Source organism: Mastigoproctus giganteus, chromosome 6, assembly GCF_048544385.1.
Source record: "Mastigoproctus giganteus isolate SK-2022 chromosome 6, ASM4854438v1, whole genome shotgun sequence".
NCBI lineage: Eukaryota > Metazoa > Arthropoda > Arachnida > Uropygi > Thelyphonidae > Mastigoproctus > Mastigoproctus giganteus.
Window position 1 is genome coordinate 146408804 of NC_143580.1, and position 23374 is coordinate 146432177.

Below are 23374 nucleotides of genomic sequence, written 5' to 3' on the forward strand. Positions count from 1 at the left end.
GGGATGGAGGGATAAACATCCTACCCAAGCTAAGTGCCCCTCCTCCTCGATGACACAAAACAATCAGAAAGAAAACGTCTTCACAATATTCACCCAATCACAGAACTTGACCATACAATCACTCCATGCCCACTACACTGAAACAAGTTGTACCCAAATAATGGAGTTTAGCCTTAGAATGCACTAACAGAAAACTCCAATAAACTGGGAACTGCAAATAGCTTTACCACAATTAAGAGCAAGTCTAATTAGTCAGCAGATGCAGTTCATTGTTGTTTTCTGTGCATATGTGTAATACTTTGAGTATATCTGTCTATGATCTACTTTAAGTGACAGATCACCACCTTGTCGTTCCCATTTTTCAAAGTTGCTGGACCTGGGCATCTTTAGCTTTCAAATTTCTCTTTCTCGTGGCTGATAGGGCACCTTCCTTCCATGTTTTTCTAGGGCATTCTCGCCTTCTGTTCCCTTGTGGTATCCACTCATATATAATTTTAGGCCATCTCTCTTCATTCATGTGCAGAAGATGTCCAAACCATTTCAGCCTCCTATTTCCCATTCATTCAATATCTTCATCTGTGTCTTCTTATTTCCACATTTGTAATCCTCTCTAGCCTAGAAATTGTAGCACTCCGACAAAGATAGTCCATTTCTAGGGCCCTGAGCTTTTTTTTTTGTCACCCTCTTTCAGTGTCCACACCTCATAGCCGTAGTAAAGTACCGATTCCACTAACGACTGATATGTTTTTTAATTCTAAGGGAGATATTGTTGCCCACAATATAGGGCTGAGGGCGCTACGAATCTTCCTACTTTGATGAATTTGTTTATTAACTTCCTCTTCCCCAATCCTTCCTTAGTTAACCTACATCTAGATATTTGAAAGTCAACAGGTATTAGATGTATAGACTGAGTAACTTAGGTGCAATATAGCCAAAGTAGCTTTTGTGCCACAAAACTACAAACAACTGAGTAACTTCCAATTCATCTGGATATTCTGCTGTGCTTAGGTATTTTGTCTTTGTAAAATTGATATTGAGGCCCCCATTGATTATATGTAAGATGCAGTTTTATCAACATTTATTCTAAATCATAAGCTTCTTGTGCAATGATGACCTTGTCTCTGGCAGAATTTAGGCTCCAGAGATATCTGTCATTAATAGGTATTCCCACTCCATAACAGCCTTTTTTACATTCTTGTAAAGCACATTCCAAGAAAACATTAAACAATAAAGCTGATAGGCTACATCCTTGTCTCAGCCCCCTTGCTGAATAGATTGGGTTAGATAGAGTATTCCCAACTTTAATACATGCCACATTGTTATCTTAAAATTCCCTAATCAGTTCAACAAGCTCTGGATCAATTGATATATTTTGAAGGGCTTTCAATGATTCATTCTTGCAACAGAGTTATAAGCCTTTTCTAAACCGATGAAGGTAAAGTAGGTACCTTTATTCTTTTCTTTTCTCCACTAGCTGTTGCTTTTTTTTTTTTTTTTTTTTTGGCGCATCGGCTTCTGTGGCCATAATGCACCTCCCACGGTTTTTGTAGTACTTTGATCCAAGCCCGAGGCGGGATTTGAACTCGCGACCTTTGGGTTGCCAGGCAGACACTTTACCCACCCGGCTAGCCCGGTCGGCACTAGCTGTTGCAGAACAAACAGATTGTCCACACAAGAACAACCTGACCTAAATCCACTTTGTTCTTTGTTTATCTTATCTTTTACCTCCTCTTGTAATTTAAACTGAAGCACTTTAGAGTACAGTCTGGTCATAGTGCAATTTACACTTAAGCCTCTATAGTTCCTTGGACCCTACTTATTTCCTTTTTTATATATAGATGAAATATAACTTACTTTCCATTCATTTGGTGTTTTCCTTAGCTGTAGATATCTATTAATCAGCTCTGCTATCAGATCGAAAAGACTTGATAGTCCATGTTTAATTAGTTCTATCGCTATGTTCCAAGGGCCTAGAGATTTTTTTTGTTCTTCATTAGTTTTGCACAATCAAGAACTTGATGTTTTGTAATTTCTATCTCCTTATCTACTGATGGAGGGTTAATTATGCTCTGATATTGAGATCATTTTTCATTTAGGAGCTTCCCACGTTGGCATATCTATAAAGTTCTTATTTGATTGAGATTCATTTTTTTTTTCAGTGCTCAAGCTTTACTAGGCTTCGGATGACTGCAATTCCTCCTAATGAGCTGTCAATTTCTTGGCATATTTTCTCCTATGCTGCATTCTTGGATTCAGCAAATTTCCTTTTAACTGCTCTGTTGCACCTTTTATATTCTTCTCTATTTTCCTGATTTTTATTCATTAACCATTTGTTATAGGATCTTTTCTTTTCTTTCACCAAACCTGCTACCTCCTTGTTCCACCAATAATGTTCTTTATATTTGTATCTATTAGGCCTAGTGCTTCGTTAGCTGCGTTGCGTATGGCAGTTTTAATGTGTTATACAAGATATTCACCTCATCTATTTCTCCAGTACGAGACAGATGGTTCTGGAGTCATCTCTGGTAAAGATCTTTAATACTGTCATGAGATTGTAGTTCCAGTTTATAAGCAATATTTTCTTGTACTACCCTATTGTCTATACTTTTTGTATTAGGTCTTACTTGCCACTTATTCTGGTATTTGAATAAAATATCTGCAATCGCCAGGTAATGATCCGATCTGCAGTTGGCACCTCTCTACCCTGCAATCTTCTGTTGTCCATATCAACTTCTGGCGAGTAATTATATAGTCTATAATTGATTTCTGCTGTAGGGATGGTCATTCTCATGTATATCTATAGATGTTTTTGTGTTGAAAAAAGATGTTAAGAATTTTCAGGTGGTACTGTTTACAGAAATCAATAACTATGTCATTCACAGTTCCTTCTACAAAGCATCCTACTACGTCGTCATTCCTTTTTGATCCAACCCATCCATTTAGATTTCCTGTCAGAACTATTTCTTTTCTTCTTCTTAACCAAATCCATTTGTTCATAAAGCATATTGTAGAACTTATCATTTTCAGCATCAGGTGCATCATCCACAGGTGCATATATGCCCACTATAACCATATCCTGGCTGTGAATGTTGATAATGACTTTAATGCATCTTTCATTTTTTTGAGTATATAACAAAAGTTATTTGATTTATATTTCTCATTAATGTGTACATTGCTACCTCTTTGCAATATAATTATATTATCTTTAAGTGTTCCGTAATAATAAAAACATGTAAATATAATCTTTGATGTGTTATTAATTTTATGCCAATAAAGGAGCTGGCCTATGATGAGTTAAATTTTTTTCTAATATGGACACCAAAGATAACTAATTGGTGAGTCTTAGTCTAGTTGTTTTGGACCTCTTAAAGATAGTTGATAAATGTATATGAAAGGAGGCAAAAAAAAAAAAAAAGCATCTAGATTTTGGTAAAGGTGGTTCAGTACAGGAGGAAGTCTTCAAAAAACATTCTTATTGCAGATAGGTATAGGTGATTGAGAAGACAGTTGGTTATAGCATTGTCTCCTAGTTAGAACTGGGTTAATAAGCTTCATTGTGATAGTGGTGGCTGTCACAATGACATACTCTACATCTTAAAGACATACTCTACATAGATATCTTAAAGACATCCACATTAGAGCATCTTACTTCTTAAAGAGAACAGTGATGCTCCCACTTCTCTTGGCCTCTCTTGAAAAGCAGGGATTTGGTAGTTAGCAGTATTATGCATTATATGACCAAAAGTATTTGGACATATGTAAGTAGTTGACAAAAGGACTTTTAATTCAAAATCCTAACATATAGTCTTGCTGAGACTATATGTTAGGATTTTATTTTTCCTTCTACCAGCCTCTTGTTGGTATTGGCCAGAATTTTTTTTCCATTCATCCTGCAAAGCAGTTGCCATTTTGGCTGCAGCATAATTCAGTGCTCTACTTCATTCCTCAGGCTATCACTCTGGTTGAGGTCTGAGCCATCCAGTCTATCCACAAACCAGTCCTGTATGATATTGATCATTGTTTTGCTGATACTGATACCCCCAACTTTTCATAGTACTGCAATTGCATAATAGTGTAGTGCATAATTTTCCAAATTGTTAAAGTAGTCATGATTTCATGGTGTTACTATGACAAATGGGTCATCAGACCCTATACCTCAAACTTCATGATCAAGATGCTGCACTTTGACAACAGATGGCTCCCTTTGCAACTGAAAGTATGTCCATCAGATTTAAATATTGTGTAGTGAGATTTGCCACTCTTCTAGACTCTTTTAGGAATGGCACCATTTCAAATGCCATTTGCATTGGTGATTTTGCACAACTGGCTTACCATTAAACCCAAGGCTATGAAGCTTCCTACAGATGATTGATGTACTAATGGATGTTCCCATGGCCTCTTGAACTTAGTGTTTTCCTTCAGGTGGCATATGGGAGGCACAAACTACTCACTTTATAGTTTGTTGAACAGGTTTCATCAGTTTGTGGCTGTGCAGGCCTTTTTAAGGCATTGCCTATGGTTTTTTTAATCTTAAAATAATATCTACAATAGTGAAGCTTGGAAGATTCAGATGAGTCACAGTTGTGTGCAAAGAAAGGTTCCTGATGTACACCACCCCATACTGAAAGTTCTGATTCCCCTACCCAAGCTAGTTGCTGATGTATTTCTGCTGCACAGGCAGAGTCACAAAATTTAATTTAGTATGCCCGAGTTAATTCATGCGGAGGACTTCTGGCATCGTACACGTTTTTGTGTGTGTGTGGGGGGGTTATCTGAAAGAATACTTTCGATCATATTGTAAAAGGTAAACTGCAGCCATTATCAACCCATTGCAGGATGGAAGCCTCCTAAACAATTAATATTGAGGAAAATGGACCATATTTAGCAGTCAGGTTTACTCAAACAGCACATGCTATTGCACTTCTGCTCCTGACCACTTGGCTACGGAGGCCTTGGTCATATTGTAGGTGAGTTAAATCATTAGCATTAGCATTAGTAGAGGCATATGATGCAAGAAAGCAAGCTTATTCAGCATCAGCCAAAAAAAAACAAAAAAAACCCCACTTCCACTTCACCCCTCCGTTCGTTCGAAATACCTGTCCAGCCTGAGCCTTAAATTTATTTAGGCTATCAACTTCTACGAAAAGGGATGGAAGTCTGTTCCACCAACCAACTACCCGCTGGCTAAAGGCAAATTTCCGCACGTCTATACTACATCTGTCTTTCCTCAATTTGAATTTATGCCCTCTCAGGTGATTATTCTGAGCGAGAGGAAGAATCCCATCGGCATTGAGCATGCTGAAACCATTCAAGGCTTTATACACCTCTATCAGATCACCTCGCTGGTGCCTAGTCTCTAGACACTGTAATTTGCAAAACTTAAGCCTTTCTTCATAAGAGTACCCCTTTGTTCCATTCAATAATCTTGTTGCCCTTCTCTATACTCGTTCCAGCAGCTCTACATCCTTCTTGAAATGACACCTCCAGACCTGTATACAGTACTTAAGGTGTGGCCTGACCATTGCCTTATACAAGGGAATAATCACCTCCTTATCCCTGCTAGAAAAATTCCTGTATATCATTGACAAGACACCATGAGCTACTCCTGCAGCCCGTCTGCACTTCTCAGAGAACTTCATATCTGCCTGCGCAATTACCTCCAGGTCCTTTTCATTCTCTACCACTGTCAGTGTAGTACCACAGAGTTGATACGTTGCTCTGGGGTTGCTGTTTCCCATATGTAGTACTTTACATTTGTCAATGTTAAACTTCATTTGCCACCTCTCAGCCCATCTGCTCAACCTTTCCAGATCCTGTTGCAGCAGCATAGTGTTAGTAGTGTCCTTGACAACCCTGCCAATCTTTGTATCATCTGCAAACTTGGACATTAAGCTTGATATACCATCATCAATATCATTTATAAATACAGAAAACAATAATGGACCCAACACTGAACCCTGAGGGACTCCACTAATAACATTAGTCCATGATGAGCAGTGTCCATTGATTACCACTCTCTGTCTTCTCCCCCTCAATCATCCCTTTATCCATAGCAGCAATTTTCCTCCAATGCCACAGTATCAAAAGCCTTTCTAAGATCCAAGTATATAATATCAAAGTTATTCCCTGCATCCAGTTCTTTTGTGACTGCATCATAGTATCCAATCAGATTGGTCAGGCAAGACTTTCCCTTAACAAAACCATGCTGTGTCCGAACTATAACTGAAGTCTTGTCTAGATGATCCTGCAGTGCTTCTTTAACCAGTGCCTCCATTAATTTTCCTGGAACAGAAGTTAAACTCACAGGTCTATAATTACTTGTATCGGCCTTTGATTCTCCTTTGTGAATTGGGGTCACATTTGCACATCTCCAGTCTGTGGATACCTCCCCTGAGTCCAAGGAAGCTTGGACTGAACCAGATTCTCTAGCTGACTGCCAGAGTTGAATACACCTCTAGCATTCCCCTCGCTGAATAACTCTTCATGTGTGAATGTCGATGCAAAATATTCATTTAGTTTGTTAGCTACCTGAGCAGGATCATCAACAGTTGACCCATCGATATCAAGTGGACCAATCTGATTCATCCCCTTTCTTCTAGAGTTTACATAAGTAAAGAACTCTTTGCTGTTTTTCTTTGCATCCTTTGCCAAAGATTTCTCATAATCTGCCTTTGCCTGCCTAACCTCCTTTGTAACTTGGTTACAGATCAACTTGTATCTATCATAGGCTTCTGTGTCACGTTAATTTATATGTATCCCATGCATTTTTCTTCTCTGCCATATGTCTCATTAGTTCATCTGACATCCATTTAGGCCTAAACCTTGAACAATATTTCTTAGTTGGTATGTAAAGCCTAGTAGCTTCCAAGATAAGTTCTTTGAATGCTTCCCATTTTGAATTTGCTGTTGGTAACATCTTCAGTTGGTCCCACTGTATAGAATTTAAATACTGTCTCAGACCATCGTAGTCACCTTTACGAAAGCAATAACCCTTCCCTTTACCGCTGATGGTAGTTACCTCTTTGAGTAAATCCCACTTCAGCACACTGTGATCACTGCCACCTAGTGGTTCCTTTATCTGCAGATTCTTAATGCATGAGGAATCACTACTGATAATCAAATCAAGAGTATTACTCCCTCTAGTTGCCTCCCAAACATGCTGATGTAGAAAACAATCATCGAATAAATCCCCAAAAGCCTTGCTAGTGTGTGAGTGGCCAACCCACAAATTCCAGTCAATATCTGGGAAATTAAAATCCCCCATTATAAGACTCTCTGATGTACTGGCCCACTCTATTTCCCTGTACAGTTTCTTATTATACTGATCAGAGTCATTAGGCCTATAGCACACTCCTACTCTGAATTTTGATCTCCCAATGCTTATGTCACACCAAACTGACTCAACACTGCAATGTCGAATGGCTTCACTTCCTTGGATTTTATGTGTTTCTTAACTAATAGCATAACCTCTCCTCCCTTCCTATCCTGTCTATCCTTCCCCAAATTCCAGTTCATGGTCTTTATTCAGCCACATCTCTGCCAGACTAGACTAAGCACATCAAGGGCATTACAGAGTAGAAGTTTTATCCACAGTATAACAGATCGTGTTTTTGAATGATATGCTAGTAGTGGTAATAGCCAAACATCAAGCTACCATGTAGGTTGGCCTGTTTTGTTTTACATTCAGGATTTTTCATTTGGTTTTTCTGTTGGCTGAGGCAATTATTGGAATGTTATAAGTGAAAGCTTTATAGACATCCTGATGTCTAAGTAGTTCATCATTCAACTGAGATACTTCATTACCCTTTTATCTCTGGCTTTATGTTGCTCTAGGCTCTGATTGGCCCATCTCCCCATCCATTACAAATACTACATGACACCAAAGGTGTCATGTAGTGTTTGTAATGGATGGGGAGATGGGTCATTTATGGTCACTATGTCCTGTTTCCCAAAGAACATTTAAGTTATTGTTCCCAGTAGTCAGCTTGGGAGGTTTCCAATTTGATTATACTGAAGATACATACATTCAATACAGAGTGAAGTATAAGTTTGGAATTTTGCACTTAATTATTACACTTTATTATTATTATTATCATTAGCCATATAGTTCAAGGAAGCCTGAGGCTTATGCTGCACCAGCCAAAAAAAAAAAAAAAAAAAATTCTGTATTACCCTGAGAGAGAGAGAGAGAGAGAGAGAGAGAGAGAACAAGAGTCAGAAGTAGAAGGGAATCATCAAGAAAGAGAAGAATAATGATATCCAGTTCAGGACCAGATATGAGCCACTTGTATGGTTATCTTAAATTTCTGGCTAATTACCTCTGCAGTCAGTTTAGGCATGGTATTAGTATTTAATTCAGAGACAAAAAAGCCTCTGGCAGTGAGTTTTGAATGCAGTAGAATGTGAGCTGCAGTTATCACTTGTTCCACTGGTCTTTCTTTTCCACAATTTTATGTATTGGTTATGCTGTCATACTAGTTATAACAGATTATTTTGTTTTAAGCTTTAAAATTTATTTGTGATTAACATATTATCTATGTTATATTAATTATAAGTGATATATTAACTATTATCATACCGAAGAAACACAGTACTGGCTCACTCGCCAACTTACAACAATTGTTCATGCAGCAAAGCTCCACAAGATAAACAATATAATGTTTTCACGATTGAACAATTTTTGAATATTTATTTATTTATTTCCTTGATGCTTAAAGGATGAAATTTGCAGTATCAGTGTGAATAAGAAACTTTTCAAAATGCTCTCCAGGTAATTTTAATTTTCTTGGTATCTTAATAAATTGCTGATGTAATTGTTTGGGCTATTGTTCTTCATCATGTTCCTTCAATAAGATTCATTCTGTAAAATAATTCATTTGTACTAAGTGTTAATTATATTGTACCTTTGTTGAAAGACATGCCAATCAAAAAGTATGGACCACAGTGAACTGGTAATTCACTCTCGCAGCCACTAGATAACTGCAAAATACAAGTTGACAAGCTGGATGTTTTTAGTTGCCATGGCAACCATGTTTTTCAATCCCTGAACATCACCATTCAGATGAAAATGTCATTTGTAAACAGTTGCTTTTCAAGTTCAGGTGTCATCTGCTTTAACTTCATAAAACACAAATTTAGTTGATTCATTTTGTCATTTGCATTAAGTTCTTGAGCAATGGCCATTTTGTAAGGGTGAAACTTTTTGTTCATGAAAAATATGGCTCACAGTAGTCTCTGCCACCCACTGGATAAAGGTACCATACCAAATGGATCATTTCACACTATGTGCAACAGACAAGAAACTTTTCCTGCATTCTTGGGCATATTTATAGAATGTGGAGTGCTTAGTGACTTTGTCTGTTACAGTATCAGTGTTTTAAAATAGATTAACCCATGACTTGATTGTGTTAATGAAGGGCACATTCAGCAACATAAATGTTGCTGAAAATTAAGCTTAATGATAGTTTTAATTTTGAAAAAACACCGTATACATGAAATGTAATGCTCCAGTGATCTAAATGAAGCAGCCTTCCTAGGCTTTTGCACAGTCTTGCAAAAAAACAGGAACATATATGCTGCATAATTAGTATTTTTCTCCTATGCATGCTCAGGAGAAAAATACTAATGAAATGTGCCATTGTGTTTCTGATGGATCTTGTAGTTTGATGTATATGCATTCAATTCTGAGTTCATTTAGTGATGAACTTTTATTCATTTATTCATGTATTGTATGTATGTTCATTTATGTATTTTATTATGGGAAATTTAATTGTGACAAGATATTTGTTTAGGTTAATTTTTGTTATATAAAGAGATATAACAATTGATTTGTGATTGTATTTTTTTATATTAAATTAATATTAGCTATTTTAATCAAGTTTTATATTTAATAAAAGTATTTGATCCCAATTTATAATAAATTAATTTTATATATGTAATTAATTTTTTGTAGGAAATCTTTTAAAAAATATTAAATATTTCTTTACATATTTACATAGCCACCAAAGCAGAAGATCTCAGATGCAGAAGAGCTTGCAGACTACCAGTTAAGGAAGCGAAAAGTAAGCAGTTTTAAATATATTAAGTATTAGAGTATTTTGAAGCATAAATCATGATATTTTTTATTTTGCATCTTTGGAAAAAAAAAAAAAACAAAAAAAACCCCTAACAGAGAGACTTAATTTGTCATTTGTCAGTGTACTTGTTTGAATCTTTCAAGAAACACCCTTAAACACTGTTAAAGGGCATAGCACTATTGCATTAAATTTCAGAATAAGAAGAAATTTATCACAAGACAATATACCTAGGCAACTTCAGCAGTAAATATACTTAGGCAACTTCAGCAGTAAAAACCTTGGCTTTGCAAGTGAGAGGGACCTATTCCTGCATATCTTGCAGATACTAAAAGGGTTTAGAATGAATAAGGATGCTTCTGTAACTCTTCCCCTTATAGAGCTCTTTGCTTAAGTATGGATTACTCCATCCATATTAGCTAAACTCATAAAGGCGTTGGCATGATCGTTCCTAACAAAGAACAGCAAATTTAGTGTCCTGAAAGAGGACTCCCACAAAATGACTTGAAAAAAAAAAAAGACAAAGAAAATCTTCAAGTCGCTTTTTAATTCCAGCAAATTATTTAACAGAACTTGCAAACTTCAATCCTGCTAATTCTAAACTGATCTATTGTCTTTGGAAGTATTAAAGCCCATAAAGAGCGTATTTTTGCATGTTGCGTTATTGTGTAAAGCTTACACCACCCAGAATAAGCAAAATGCTGACATCTTTCCTGTCTAAAATCATCTTTGATGTGATTGAGGGGTACAAGGCCTTGAGCAGGCTCAATGCTGATGGGATACTTCCGTTTGCTCAGATTAAGAACCTGAGGGGGCATAGATTCAAATTGAGGAAAGACAGTTGTTTATTTAAGCTGCACTGATCCCTGCCCCTTTCTGCGGTCAATATGACGTCACGTTTTGATTCCTAGTACTAGATCTGTTCACCTTTATTTAGCCATCCTTATCATTTGAGAAACTCTCCGAGGCACCCTGCAGTTGTATAGGTACAACTTATAAGGCCGTCACCACCAAATGCGGAGGATGCGGAAAGGTCAGGGCCACCGCATATTCCCAGAGCAATATGGCCTTAGTTGCTAATGCTCCTAAAAACCAAAATAACAAACAAACAAATAAACAAACAACTTATAAGCAGCATAGTAAGAAATTTCCTTTGTGTTTTAAAACTACTTTTTGTGTTTTTATATCTCTAAAACGTCATATTCAGTTAATTCATATAGAACAGTTATTTTAAATTAACTGTATTGGTACATTCTAGAAGTAGCTTTTAATTTTTTTAGAAATTATTAGTGATGGATAAATTTTTAGCGAAAGGAAATCAGAAAAGACAAATTGATAACGAGTTGGAGAAAATAACAAAAACAAACAACCATCAAAAATGAAGATATTATGTTGTTGTAAATATAATGATGATTATTTGGTGATAAGATTTTCGTATACTGGTACCCAAGATTGTCCTCAACCTTTGTGTGGTTTCTGGTTTAAAATTATCGAATGAATCAGTGGTGTCAAGTAAATTGTAGCATCATTTTTCTACGAAACACGAGAATTTATTGTCCAAAACTATGGAATATTTTTAAAGATTGCAGACCTCTTCTAGAAAACAAGGTACAGAATTTTATAATATGGCTAAAATATCTGGTAAAGCTTTTTTTTTTTTTCTTTTGCCACAGAACTGGTGGCAAAAAAAAAAGAAAAAGAAATCTCACCTCATTGCAGAAAGTCTTACCAGCGTGTCGGGTAATCGTGAAAAGTATTTTGGGAGAGGTAGCTGGGAAAAAAAATGGCAGTATTACTTTTGAACAGCACAATTAGCAGGCAAATAAAAAAAATTGCTCGATGATACTGAAGGACAATTTGTTCAAAATACAGGCAACCCCGTATAACACGGTACTTCTGCAACATGGTTTTGCTCTAACATGATTGATAAATTGCGCCAATCCTTGCACAACACAGTACTTATATAACATGGTTTCACTCTAACATGGTTAGAGAATTTAGGTAAACCTCACATAATGGTATTTTTGAGCTGTTGTGCGTGGAGAACCCTGCTATTATATTGGATGTAATTTTTCAACATTTCCACCCTTTTTGAATCCCCGCTGTTGACTCACTAGTCAAAAAAAAAATTATTGAGAAATCTGTGTATTTTATTTTGTTGGGAAATTCCTGTGTTACGTTCTAAACAGGAATTTCTATTGAACTTGTACTTGTTTGAACTTGTGGAAAAATCTAGATTTCAAAGTTTTATTACTATTGGATAGAACAACCAGGCCATCCAAAAGATTTAAGTCATCCAAATGTTGAAGTTATGTGCCTACCGCTGCAGTTGTACTGAGTTAATGAAAGCTATTGAAGTAATGGAGGCATGGACACATTTCTCAATTATGGACTGTATTAGAATCATAGCTTTATTGCTGAAAGAAGTAAATCCGTGTGGAAAAATATATGGCCAGAGTTCGTTCATTCAGAAAATATGATTGAACGGGCAGAAAATGGAATTGGTGCAATAGTAGAACTTGCTACTTCGGTAGAAGTGGAAGGCTTTGATGATATAGCTGTCGGGTATGGGCTCGGGTAGCATGGTTTTTCCTCCCGGAAACTTGGGATTTTCGTCCAGTAAAACAGGAAATCGACCTTGGGACATGCGTAATTTATAGACAATATACACAGAGTAATAAGGCCTTAGTCACTGTGCTCCTAAAAAAAATAAAAAAAGATATGATTACTGGTAGAAAAAGAAGCCGGTGTAGCAGGGGGGAAGAAAAATGGGATGGTAGCAGGTCAGCTTTATCCTTGGCTGAAGTGAAAACAGAACCATCTGGTTTTGACAGAGGTGAGATCAGCGATGGGCAAAAGTTGCGGCCAATAGCTTTGGCAAGAGACCAGAATGCTCGGCTACCATTAGTGCAAGAAGCAAGTTTTCTACTCTTAGCCTGTTCAAAATCTTGTTTGGACTGATTAATAACTGCTTTACAATTGTTGCAAGCTTTGGTGTAGGCAGAAAATGAAACTAAAGAATTGGAAACAAGCCAATTAGGATATGCAACGTTTTTCCCTTGAATAGCCTTAGCACATTTATTGGAAAACCAAGGTTAGATAAAGGATGATATTTTAAAGTGGAGTGTGGAATAAAGTGTTCCATTCCTACAAGAATAATTTCACTGCCACAATCTGAGCAAACGTTGACATCAGAAGTTTTGAAACAGTAATCCGACCAAGGAAAAGAAGAAAAGAAATCTCACAGGTCATCCAATTTTGCATTCTTGTAATGCCAAACAATACGAAGTTGGGAATAGCCATGAGATAAAGGCTCCATTGGAGAAGGGACAATCATCAAGTTGTGATCTGAGGTGCCTAAAGGACCACTCACTACGACCGTGTACTTAGAAGGGTTGTTTGTGAGAAAAAGATCAAGGGTGTTAGCATTAGCAAAGGCGCACAATGCAAGAAAGCAAGCTTATATAGTATCAGCCAAAAAAAAAAAAAAAAAAAAAACCCTTATTTCACCCATCCAATCTCTCCAAATGTTTGTCTAGTTCTGCCTTGAATCTATTTAAGCTATCAACTTCTACAACAACAGATGGAAGTTTGTTTCGGCAATCAACCACCCTGATATTCACCAAGGCTAAAGACAAACTTCTGCACATCCATCCTACAACTGTCTTTCCTGAATCTGAATTTATGCCTTCTCAGGCGATTATTCTGAACAAGAGGAAGAATCCCATCAGCATTGAGCATGCTCAAACCTTTCAAGGCTTTATACACCACAATCAGATCATCTCGCAAGTGCCTAATCTCCAGACACTGTAATTTGTTAAATTCAAGCCTTTCTTCGTAAGAGCCACCCTTTGTTCCATTCACTAATCTTGTTGCCTTTCTCTGTACTCGTTCCAACAGCTCTACATCCTTCTTAAAATGAGGCTGCCAGACCTGTATACAGTACTCAAGGTGTGGCCTGACCATTGCCTTATACAAGGGAATAATCGCCTCCTTATCCCTGCTAGAAAAATTCCTGCATATCATTGACAAGACACCATCAGCTACTCTTGCAGACCATCTGCACTGCTCAGAAAACTTCATATCTGCCTGCACAATTACCCCCAGGTCCTTTTCACTCTACCACTGTCAGTGTAGTACCACACAGTCGATACGTTACTCTGGTGTTACTGCTTCAAATATGCAGTACTTTACATTTGTCAAAGTTAAACTTCAGTTGCCACCTCTCAGCCCATCTGCTCAACTTTTCTACAGGAGTGTACTGTCATTAGTGTCATTAAAAACCCTGCTGACCTTCGTATCATCTATAAACTTGGATATTGAGCCTGATATACCATTATCAATATCATTAATGAATATAGAAGACAACAATGGACCCAACACTGAACCCTGGGGGACTCCACTAATAACAGTAGTCCACGAAGAGCAGTGTCTATTGATTACCACTCTCTGTCTGCTCCCACTCAACCATCCTTTTATCCATAGCAGCAATTTGCCTCCAATGCCGCACTGCTCCAATTTGTGCAGCAGTCCTCCATGTGCGATGGTATCAAAATCCTTTCCAAGATCCAAATATATGATATCAAAATTATTCTTTGCATCCAGTCCTTTGTGATTACATCATAGTATCCAATCAAATTGGTCAGACAAGACTTCCCCTTAACAAACCCATGCTGTGCCCGAGCTATAACTGAAGTCTTGTCTAGATGATCCTGCAATGCTGCTTTAACCAGTGCCTCCATTAGTTTCCCTGGAACAGAAGTTAAACTAACAGGTCTATAAATACCTATCTCCCTTTGATCCCCCTTTGTGGATTGGGGTCACATTTGCACATCTCCAGTCCATGGGTACCTCCTCTGAATCCAAGGAAACTCATAATTATGGCTAAGGATTTGCTTACTTCCTTTGCTGCCTCCTTCAATATAACTGGATAGATCCTGTTAACCCCAGATGACTTTTTTATATTTAACTTCAACAATTTCTCCTCCACTTTTGCTCTCAGTTATTACAAAATCACTTAGCTCCCTGTTAGAGTTTGATAAACGTCTGGCACTCCCCTCATTGAATAACTCCTCATGTGTGCATGTAGATGCAAAATACTCATTCAGTTTATCAGCTACCTGAGCATGATCATCAATAGTCAACCCATCTATGTTAAGTGGTCCAATCTGATTCATCTCTTTCCTTCTAGAGTTTACGTAAGTAAAGAAATCTTTGCTGTTTTTCTTTGCATCCTTTGCCAAAGATTTGTCGTAATCTTCCTTTGCATGCCTAATATCCTTTGTGACTTGGTTACAGACCAGCTTATCTATCATAGGCTTCTGTGTCACCTGTTAATTTATATGTATCCCATGCATTTTTCTTCTCTGCCACCTTGTCTAATTAATTCATCTGACATCCATTTATGCCTAAATTTTGAACAATATTTCTTAGTTGGTATGAAATGCCTAGTAGCTTCCAAGATTAATTCTTGGAATGCTTCCCATTTTATATTTGCTTATGGTAACATCAAGCATGTTGGCTGTATGGTTAGGATTGTCAGGTAATCTTGTAGGTAAATGAACAATCTGTGCAAAGTCGTTAGTATTTGCAAAAGTCTCAGCATCTCGACCAGCTGTGCCATTGCGACTAGAAAATGGAAGCCAGCTGGAGTTGTGAACATTAAAATCACCAAGGAAAATTACCTCGCTGTTAGGAAAGTTGGACTGGAGAAAGTCAAGTTGCAAAGAGAGGAAATCAAAGAGCTCCAAGTGATTAGTGGATTTGATAGAATGGTAAAGACAACAGATGATTTTGACACAATGAGGGGCGCCTCCATAGCCAGGTGGGCAGGAGCAACAGTGCGTAGCACACGCTTCTTGATTAGACCGGGGTTAGAGCCCGTGCCCACCAAATACGGAGGATGCGGAAAGGTCAGGGAATGACCACTGCATATCCCCGGTGCAATATTGCCTTAGTTGCTAATGCTCCTAATAAACAAATAACAACAACGACACAATGAGGTAGAGAGATTTTAAGTCAGAGAAGATCGAAAAGAGGAGATTCCAAATTACCAAGTCTCTGACAGTAAATATTGGAGTGGGCATATGCACAATTACCACCTTTGAGGCAAAAGGAATCATCCAGCGAATAATTTGGGAAATTGAGATGAGCAGTAGTTGAATCAACCGTTAACTGAGATTCTGTCAGAAAAAGTACATTGAGTTTGGCAGACTGCAAGTGGAAATGGACATCGTTGAGATTAGAATTGAGACCACGTATATTTGTGAAATGAATAGGAAGTGTTTGGGAGGTTTAGATCTTTTTGCAGATAAGTTTGCTCTATTAGTTTGACAATTGATGGTGTATTCAATAGTAAGAAAAAGTGGCGGGGGGGGGGGACATGCTGATACAGTTTATCAGCTACTTGAGCAGGATCATCAATAGTCGAACCGTCTATGTTAAGTGGACCAATCTGATTCATCCCCTTCCTTCTGGAGTTTACAGAAGTAAAGAACTCTTTGCTGTTTTTCTTTGCATCCTTTGCCAAAGATTTTTTGTAATCTGCCTTTGCATGCCTAAACTCCTTTGTGACTTGATTACAGACTAACTTATATCTGCTGTAGGCTTCTGTTTCGCCTGATAATTTATATGCATTTTTCTGATCTGCCACGAGTCTCATTAATTCATCTGACATCCATTTAGGTCTGAACCTTGGACTGTATTTCTTAGTTGGTATGAAAAGCCTAGTAGCTACCAAAATTAAGTCCCTGAAGGCTTGCCATTTAGAATTCACCATTGGTAACATCATCAATTGATCCCACTGTATAGAATTTAAAAACTGTCTGATTCCACTGTAGTCACCTTTACGAAACAAAAACCCTTCCCTTTACCCCTGATGGTAGTTACATCTTTAAGTAAATCCCACATCAGTACACTGTGATCACTGTTACTTAGTGGTTCCTTTATCTGCAAATTCTTAATGCATGAATAATCACTGCTGATAATCACATCAAGAGTATTAGGGTTATACCAGATGAGTGCTCGAAACGCTTCATCGGTGATGCCTTCCAACACCCAGTTTTACAGGAAGCAGAGGGTAAAGGCATGCAAACTAGATGAGCACTTTGATCTCCGCGTAGGACAACATCATAGGCTAGCGTAAAATGCCTGTCAACGCCTTCGGATGCGTTACAAGCGCGATGCCTTGCTGTTTTGCATAGCCTGAGGAAACATTCTCCCCGTGTATGGGGTGGTTGGCCTTAATTGGTTTGTTTATTATATTTTGGGGAAGACTATGTTTGACACAGAGGAATTTATTTGTGAAGTGGAAAGTAGGCCTCCCTTGTACAACACGTCATTAAAAGACTACTCCAGCAAAGAAATCTTGCACCCTTTGTATTTAAGTGTATCCCATCCCTGTAAAAGCAGTCTCTCCTGTTAGCAAGCACAGATCATGCTGAAAAAAATTTTAGCCTGTGAGCCTTGCACAATCTCTCCAGGGCCAAATTGATTGACAAGGTGCTCATCATATAATCTCTCCTATCGTGTCTGAGCAGAATTGCAGACACTTTCAAATTTAACCCTAACTCGCAGCTTTTTTTCAGCATTGACCTATACTTGTTAAGTAAATCTGCAGAACTCTTTAGGTCATTAGTGCCAACAGGTACAACAATATCACATTTTGTGCCCTTAAAAGATGACAACAGCCCCACAATATATTTTTTTTCTTTTTATGAAAACCCCAAATGCGAGAGGTATTAAAACCTATAGTATTTAGTACTGTGTTTGGGTTGGAGGTCGCGAACACGAAAGAAGATATTTGTTGACATTAGACTTCAACTTCTGTAGACTGTAATTTTCAGGGAACACTTATGAAAGAACGTTGTTCCAGAAAATAGCAGTTGAATGAATAAACGAGGAAGATGAAAAGTTGGTTTTGTGAGTTTCAAGTTGGACAGTACATGGATGTTGGCTGGTGTTTGCACATGTCGGACTGTTCTGAAAGAGAGAGAGAGTGGGAATTATAGAAGCCAATTCAGAAGAACAGTGCCCATGGAAGTATCTGTAGAAAAGGCATGCAGCAGAAACAGTAATCTGAGACAGAGTGGAGAGAATCTGTTAGAGAGGAGTCATTAATTAAACTAAATGCCATGTTCTGAATGGAATCTAGAAGCCTCAGAGAGCTTTTGGAGGACACTGCTCCAGATGTGGGAACAATATTCCATGGTAGGGTGGATTTGCGATTTATACAGAGTGAACAGCTGTTTGGAAGAAAAGTAATGCCAAGAGTGAAAGAGAAAACCAAGTTTTTTAGATGCAGAGGAAGCAATATTTGTAATATGCTTGTGCCAAGAGAGATCAGAAGCCAGGGTAATCCCCAAAAGAGAGAGATCAATTTTGCCTAGAAATTGGAGTGTCACCAAAGATAAGTATAGGAGCAGAAGAAGAAGAATCCTTTTTGCGAGATATAAGACAAGACTGAGTTTTAGAAGGATTGAAATCAACTAAGCCTCTTAAAGAGTTACCAATAGGTGCGGTGTGGTGTACTAACTAGTGGCCGGCCTGCAAACACTGTTTTAGAGCTGTACCCTTGAAATGTAAGGAAGATTGGATCTTGCCATGATGTTCATCATAACTTCAAAAGTCATCAGTCATATTGCATGATGGAAGAGATGGGGAAGGGTTGACCGGAACTTAGCTCTGGATACTAAACATGGGTTCCACCACTTCAAGCCTCCAATAAGCAAAGTGGTGGTATTAGTGATGAGTCATCTACCACCTAGTATTGTCTGGTAACACAGAGGGGCAACATTTCTCCATGTGGTTTGGGCACCACACCTCGACCCCTGCTTACGTTGGTTCACACCTGCGTGGTCACCCACAGTGTGCTTGTGCATGGAGGTTATACCTAGGATTACTAACATTCCCACCATCGTGAAGGTGCAAGCAGAGGATTTGGCTGTCACAGACCATCCGGACTTTGCTGAAATTGGGTCCACTTGACTTGAATGCCACCCAAATATCAGTTCCATCAGCGTTTTAGGCTCCCAGATAACCAGTACAGCTTGTCTGGCATATCTGTGACAACCTCAAGGACCCGATGCTGCTATGGATAAAGGGATAATTGAGTATGAAAATACAGTGGTAATCAATGGACACTGCTCTTCGTGGACTAATGTTATTAGTGGTGTGCCCTAGGAGTCCCTGTTGGGCCCATTGTTGTTGTCTGTATTTATCAATGATATTTATGAAGGTATATCAGGCTTAATGTCCAAGTTTGCAGATGATATGAAGGTTGGCAGGTTTGTTAATGACAGTAAAGACAGTATGCTACTGCAACTGGATCTATGAAAGTTAGTCAGATGGGCTGAGAAGTGGCAAATGTAGTTTAACATTGACAAATGCAAATTACTGCATATGGATAGCAGTAATCCAAGAGAAACATACTGTGTGGTACTTCACTCAGGGAGATGGAAAATGAAAAAACCTGGGGGTAATTGTTTAGTCAGATATGAAGTTTTCTGTACAGTTCTGAATAGCTGCCAGAGCAAGTGAGAGTTTTGTCAATGCTGTATAGGAATTTTGCTAGCAGAGGCAGAGACAAGGAGGTGATTATCCCTTTGTATAAGGCAATGGTCAGGTCACACCTTGAGTACTGCATACAGGTCTGGAGCCCTCATTTTAAGAAGGATGTAGAGTTGCTAGAACTGGTACAGAAGAAGGTCAACAAGATTGGTGAGAGGAACAAAGGGGTGCACTTACGAAGAAAGGCTTAAATTCTGCAAGTTTCAGCATCTGTGAGGTTTTCTGATTGAGGTGTATAAGGGCTTGAATGGTTTGAGCAAGCTCAATGCTGACGGGATACTTCCACTTGCTCAAATTAAGAAACTAAGGGGGCATAAATTCAAAGACTAGTTGATTGCTGGAACAGACTTCCAGCTGTTGTTGTGGAAGTTGATAGCTTAAATAAATTTAAAACTAAACTAGACAAACATCTGGAGTGACCGGATGGTTGAAATGGGAAGGTTTTTTTTTTTTTATTTGGCTGATGCTATAAGCTTGCTTTCTAGCATCATATGCCTCAACTAATGCCAATGTTAACTCTGTAAATGGATCAAGGACTATGTTTGGCAATAGAAGGGATATAGGGCTTTTGGGGGATTCTTTATTGAGGTTATTGCTAATTTCAAATTTATTACTATCATTTTTATTTGTGTTTTTTCTTTTTCTAAATCTCTGCTTTTTAAGGTATGAATATAGTTATCTGTTTGCATTCTTCTTCTATTCTGATTAGTGTTGGTTATGCCTGTAATGAAGGCTTTTTTGTAAAGCCTGCATTTATGTTGCTTATTCTCGATTAAGGCAGGTGTTCTTGAAATCCCACCTGTGATCTTCACTTGAAGTGTGGTAGACCAGATCTTTTTGAGTTATGTCTGACTTATGTTCTTTAATTCTTTTGGATAATCTTCTGCTGGTTTGAGAGTGAAAAAAATCTACAGTATGAGATTTTTTGCAGTCTCTGCATTTTAAGTTGTACTTTTAATTTTAGCTTTTTAATTCTTTTGAGAATTAGCTTTTTAATTCTTTTGAATAATCTTCTACTGGTTTTTCCAGTATGAGATTTTTGGCAATCTCTGCATTTGAAGTTGTATGTCAAATGTTTTGTGGATAGAGCTTTTGTCAGTGGGAAAGATGGGGAGGGGATGAGATTTTGATGATTTTTTTTTTTTTAATGGTGTTGGTCCTAGTGAATCTGATGTGTAACTTGTATTTCCTAGTTATATTCTTTATCTGTTAGATAGTATGAATCTGAGCTGTAATACTCAATACGTCCTATGTTGATATTAATATTTGTAAAATAATAAGAGGAGTTTACCTCAATATATTACGTAGAACACTTCTGTATGATGCTCTCCAGAAATTAAAACAAAAAAATTGAAAACTTACATTAGAGTAACAAATAAATAATTAAAAATCAATTTAACACAATTAAATCAATTTAACGCAATTAAAAATATTAAAAGAATCTAACGAAAATAATGAAAAACGAAAAATTGTTTTGAAGATTTTTTGTTATTTTCGTTAAATTCTTTTTAATATTTTTAATTGCATTAAATTGATTTTTAATTGTGTTAAATTGGTTTTTAATTATTTATTTTTTACTCTAATGTAAGTTTTTGATTTTTTTCATTTTAATTTCTGGAGAGCATCATACGGAAGTGTTCTACTTACTATATTGAGGTAAACTCCTCTTATTATTTTACAAATTCTTTATCTGTTTATTAATTTGGGATAATTGTAATGGATATATTTTTTCTTGTTCTTTGTTAGATGAGCACCTATTGAGATACTCTTCTTTAGTTTTTTTAATATTTTTGGCTAAAAGTTTTTGTGGGTAACCATTGTTTCTAAAGATTTGAGAAATTCTGTTGATTTCTGTTTTGAGTTCATGGGTTGGCTATGTGAACAGTAGGCCCTTAGTATGAAGCTTTTCAGAATGTTTATTTTTGTGTTGAGACAATGATTGGAGTTGTATTTTAGGATAGCCCTGGTATCTGTGGGTTTCCTGCATATATACAAATGAAGAATTATTGTATCTGGTTAACTAGAGATCTAGGAATGGTATGCTGTTGTTTTGTTCTGTTTCTATTTTAAATATCATACATGGATGTATGGTACTTAAATAATTATTGAAATTGTTTAATTCTTCCAACCCATGTGTTCAAATAGTTAATGTATTTTTGACCTGTCTTCCCCTAGTATGTAAGTTTGAGGGAGAAATTGTCTGGGGGTCATTTCTTTGAATGCACTCACAAAAATCTATGAGGATTGAGGGAGAGGAGATTACCCATAACAAGACCAACTTGCTGTTTGCACAGGGTGTTTGAAAAACTAATGCAACCTTTCCCAACCAAAAAGTTGATTTGGTCCAGAATACCCTTTATTTGTTAGGGGGGTAAGGAGGTCATGCCAACAATTTTGCCAATTTTGAAGTATAATTTTAGATGGGACAATATTAAATGTGCTGTCCGCATCATGAAATTAGCAAATCACTCGGGATGGATATTCTGAAGTTGTTTGTGTTATAGATCTTAGATCAATTGGTTGTAATGGGGTTTATAGTTATTAGTTATTGGACTGTATTGTATCCTGGTGATTGTTCCCATTGATTAGGGGGAGGGGAGAACCAGACTATGTTTAGTAATTTTCTTTTGAATTTGATTGAAGCAAAACCAGTTATTTTTGTCCACCAACCTTCACCAGAGGTAGATTAATTCAGTCATAGTGAGAAGAAACCCCAAAAATGTCTCTGCCCTTTTCACTCCAGTGGTTTTCAATCCTGGGTCAATGAGGTCATCAGAAAAGCTGGACAGTGAAAGTGTTAATTGACTTGTTTTCTTATTCCATTTCAGACTTTTGAAGATAATATTAGGAAAAATCGTACTGTCATTAGTAACTGGATTAAGTATGCTCAGTGGGAAGAAAGCCAGAAAGAAATTCAAAGGTAACCCTTGTAGTGGGAATTCTTTATATAAGTTTATTATATATTTTTACCTTAGGTTTTTTTTTTTTTTTTTAATGATAAGTTGTCAGAAATGTTTACTTGTGCTGTTTGCAAGGCATGGATCCAGAAAATATATTACCCTAAGAAATACTGGAATGTTATTCTGCTCAAATGAAATGGTGGGATCTGACATGTGGTGTTGGCCATTTATCATAGATATTTCAACTCTGCTGATTTAGATAGAAGCATGGCTCTTTCTCATACTATTCAGAGTGATAGTCTACAATCTTAAGAACTTTAAGATTTTAGCTATGCCATTAAATGAAAATTTCTGTATATTTCTTCTGAAAATTTTTGTGAACTTCTTCCTTTGGCAGCTATGGAAGCATTTATTTTAGTATCGACTAGGCCTGCCCAATGATATTAGAGCTCTGAGCCACTTTCAAACATTCATATAGTTGCTAGCAACACAATATTTCAAAATTATATTATAAATAACAACCTTAAAAATTATAAATAAATTCAATAATATTTTAATGCCATAATCTTCCTTATTAGCAGCATATGGCATTATACTACTGCAGCAAACCAGTTGGTGTTTTTTTTTTTTTTTTTTGCATTATTTTTATTTTTTATTTTTTCCATGGTCATAAAGTGCACAGGTTTTTGTTTTAATTTCAAAATCTAATTTACAATAACTTCTTGTACGTTCATTTTCCTTAAAAGAGTAAGGTTATTGCATTTGTATGCATGTGTGCACTTATACTATGTGTTGTATACTGCCAACAATTCATTATGATTTTTATCAATTGAA

General features: G+C 37.0%; 1 protein-coding gene across 1 annotated transcript in view; it reads left to right on the plus strand.

Moving 5' to 3' along the window:
• The window catches only part of LOC150084641 (crooked neck-like protein 1), a 213898-nt gene that overhangs the window by 25322 nt on the left and 165202 nt on the right, over positions 1 to 23374 (plus strand). Inside the window, exons 3-4 of the mRNA XM_090375381.1 lie at positions 9999 to 10061; positions 22469 to 22560. Of these exons, the coding sequence (XP_090231507.1) occupies positions 9999 to 10061; positions 22469 to 22560 (155 nt within the window). The remainder of the gene's footprint in view (positions 1 to 9998; positions 10062 to 22468; positions 22561 to 23374) is intronic.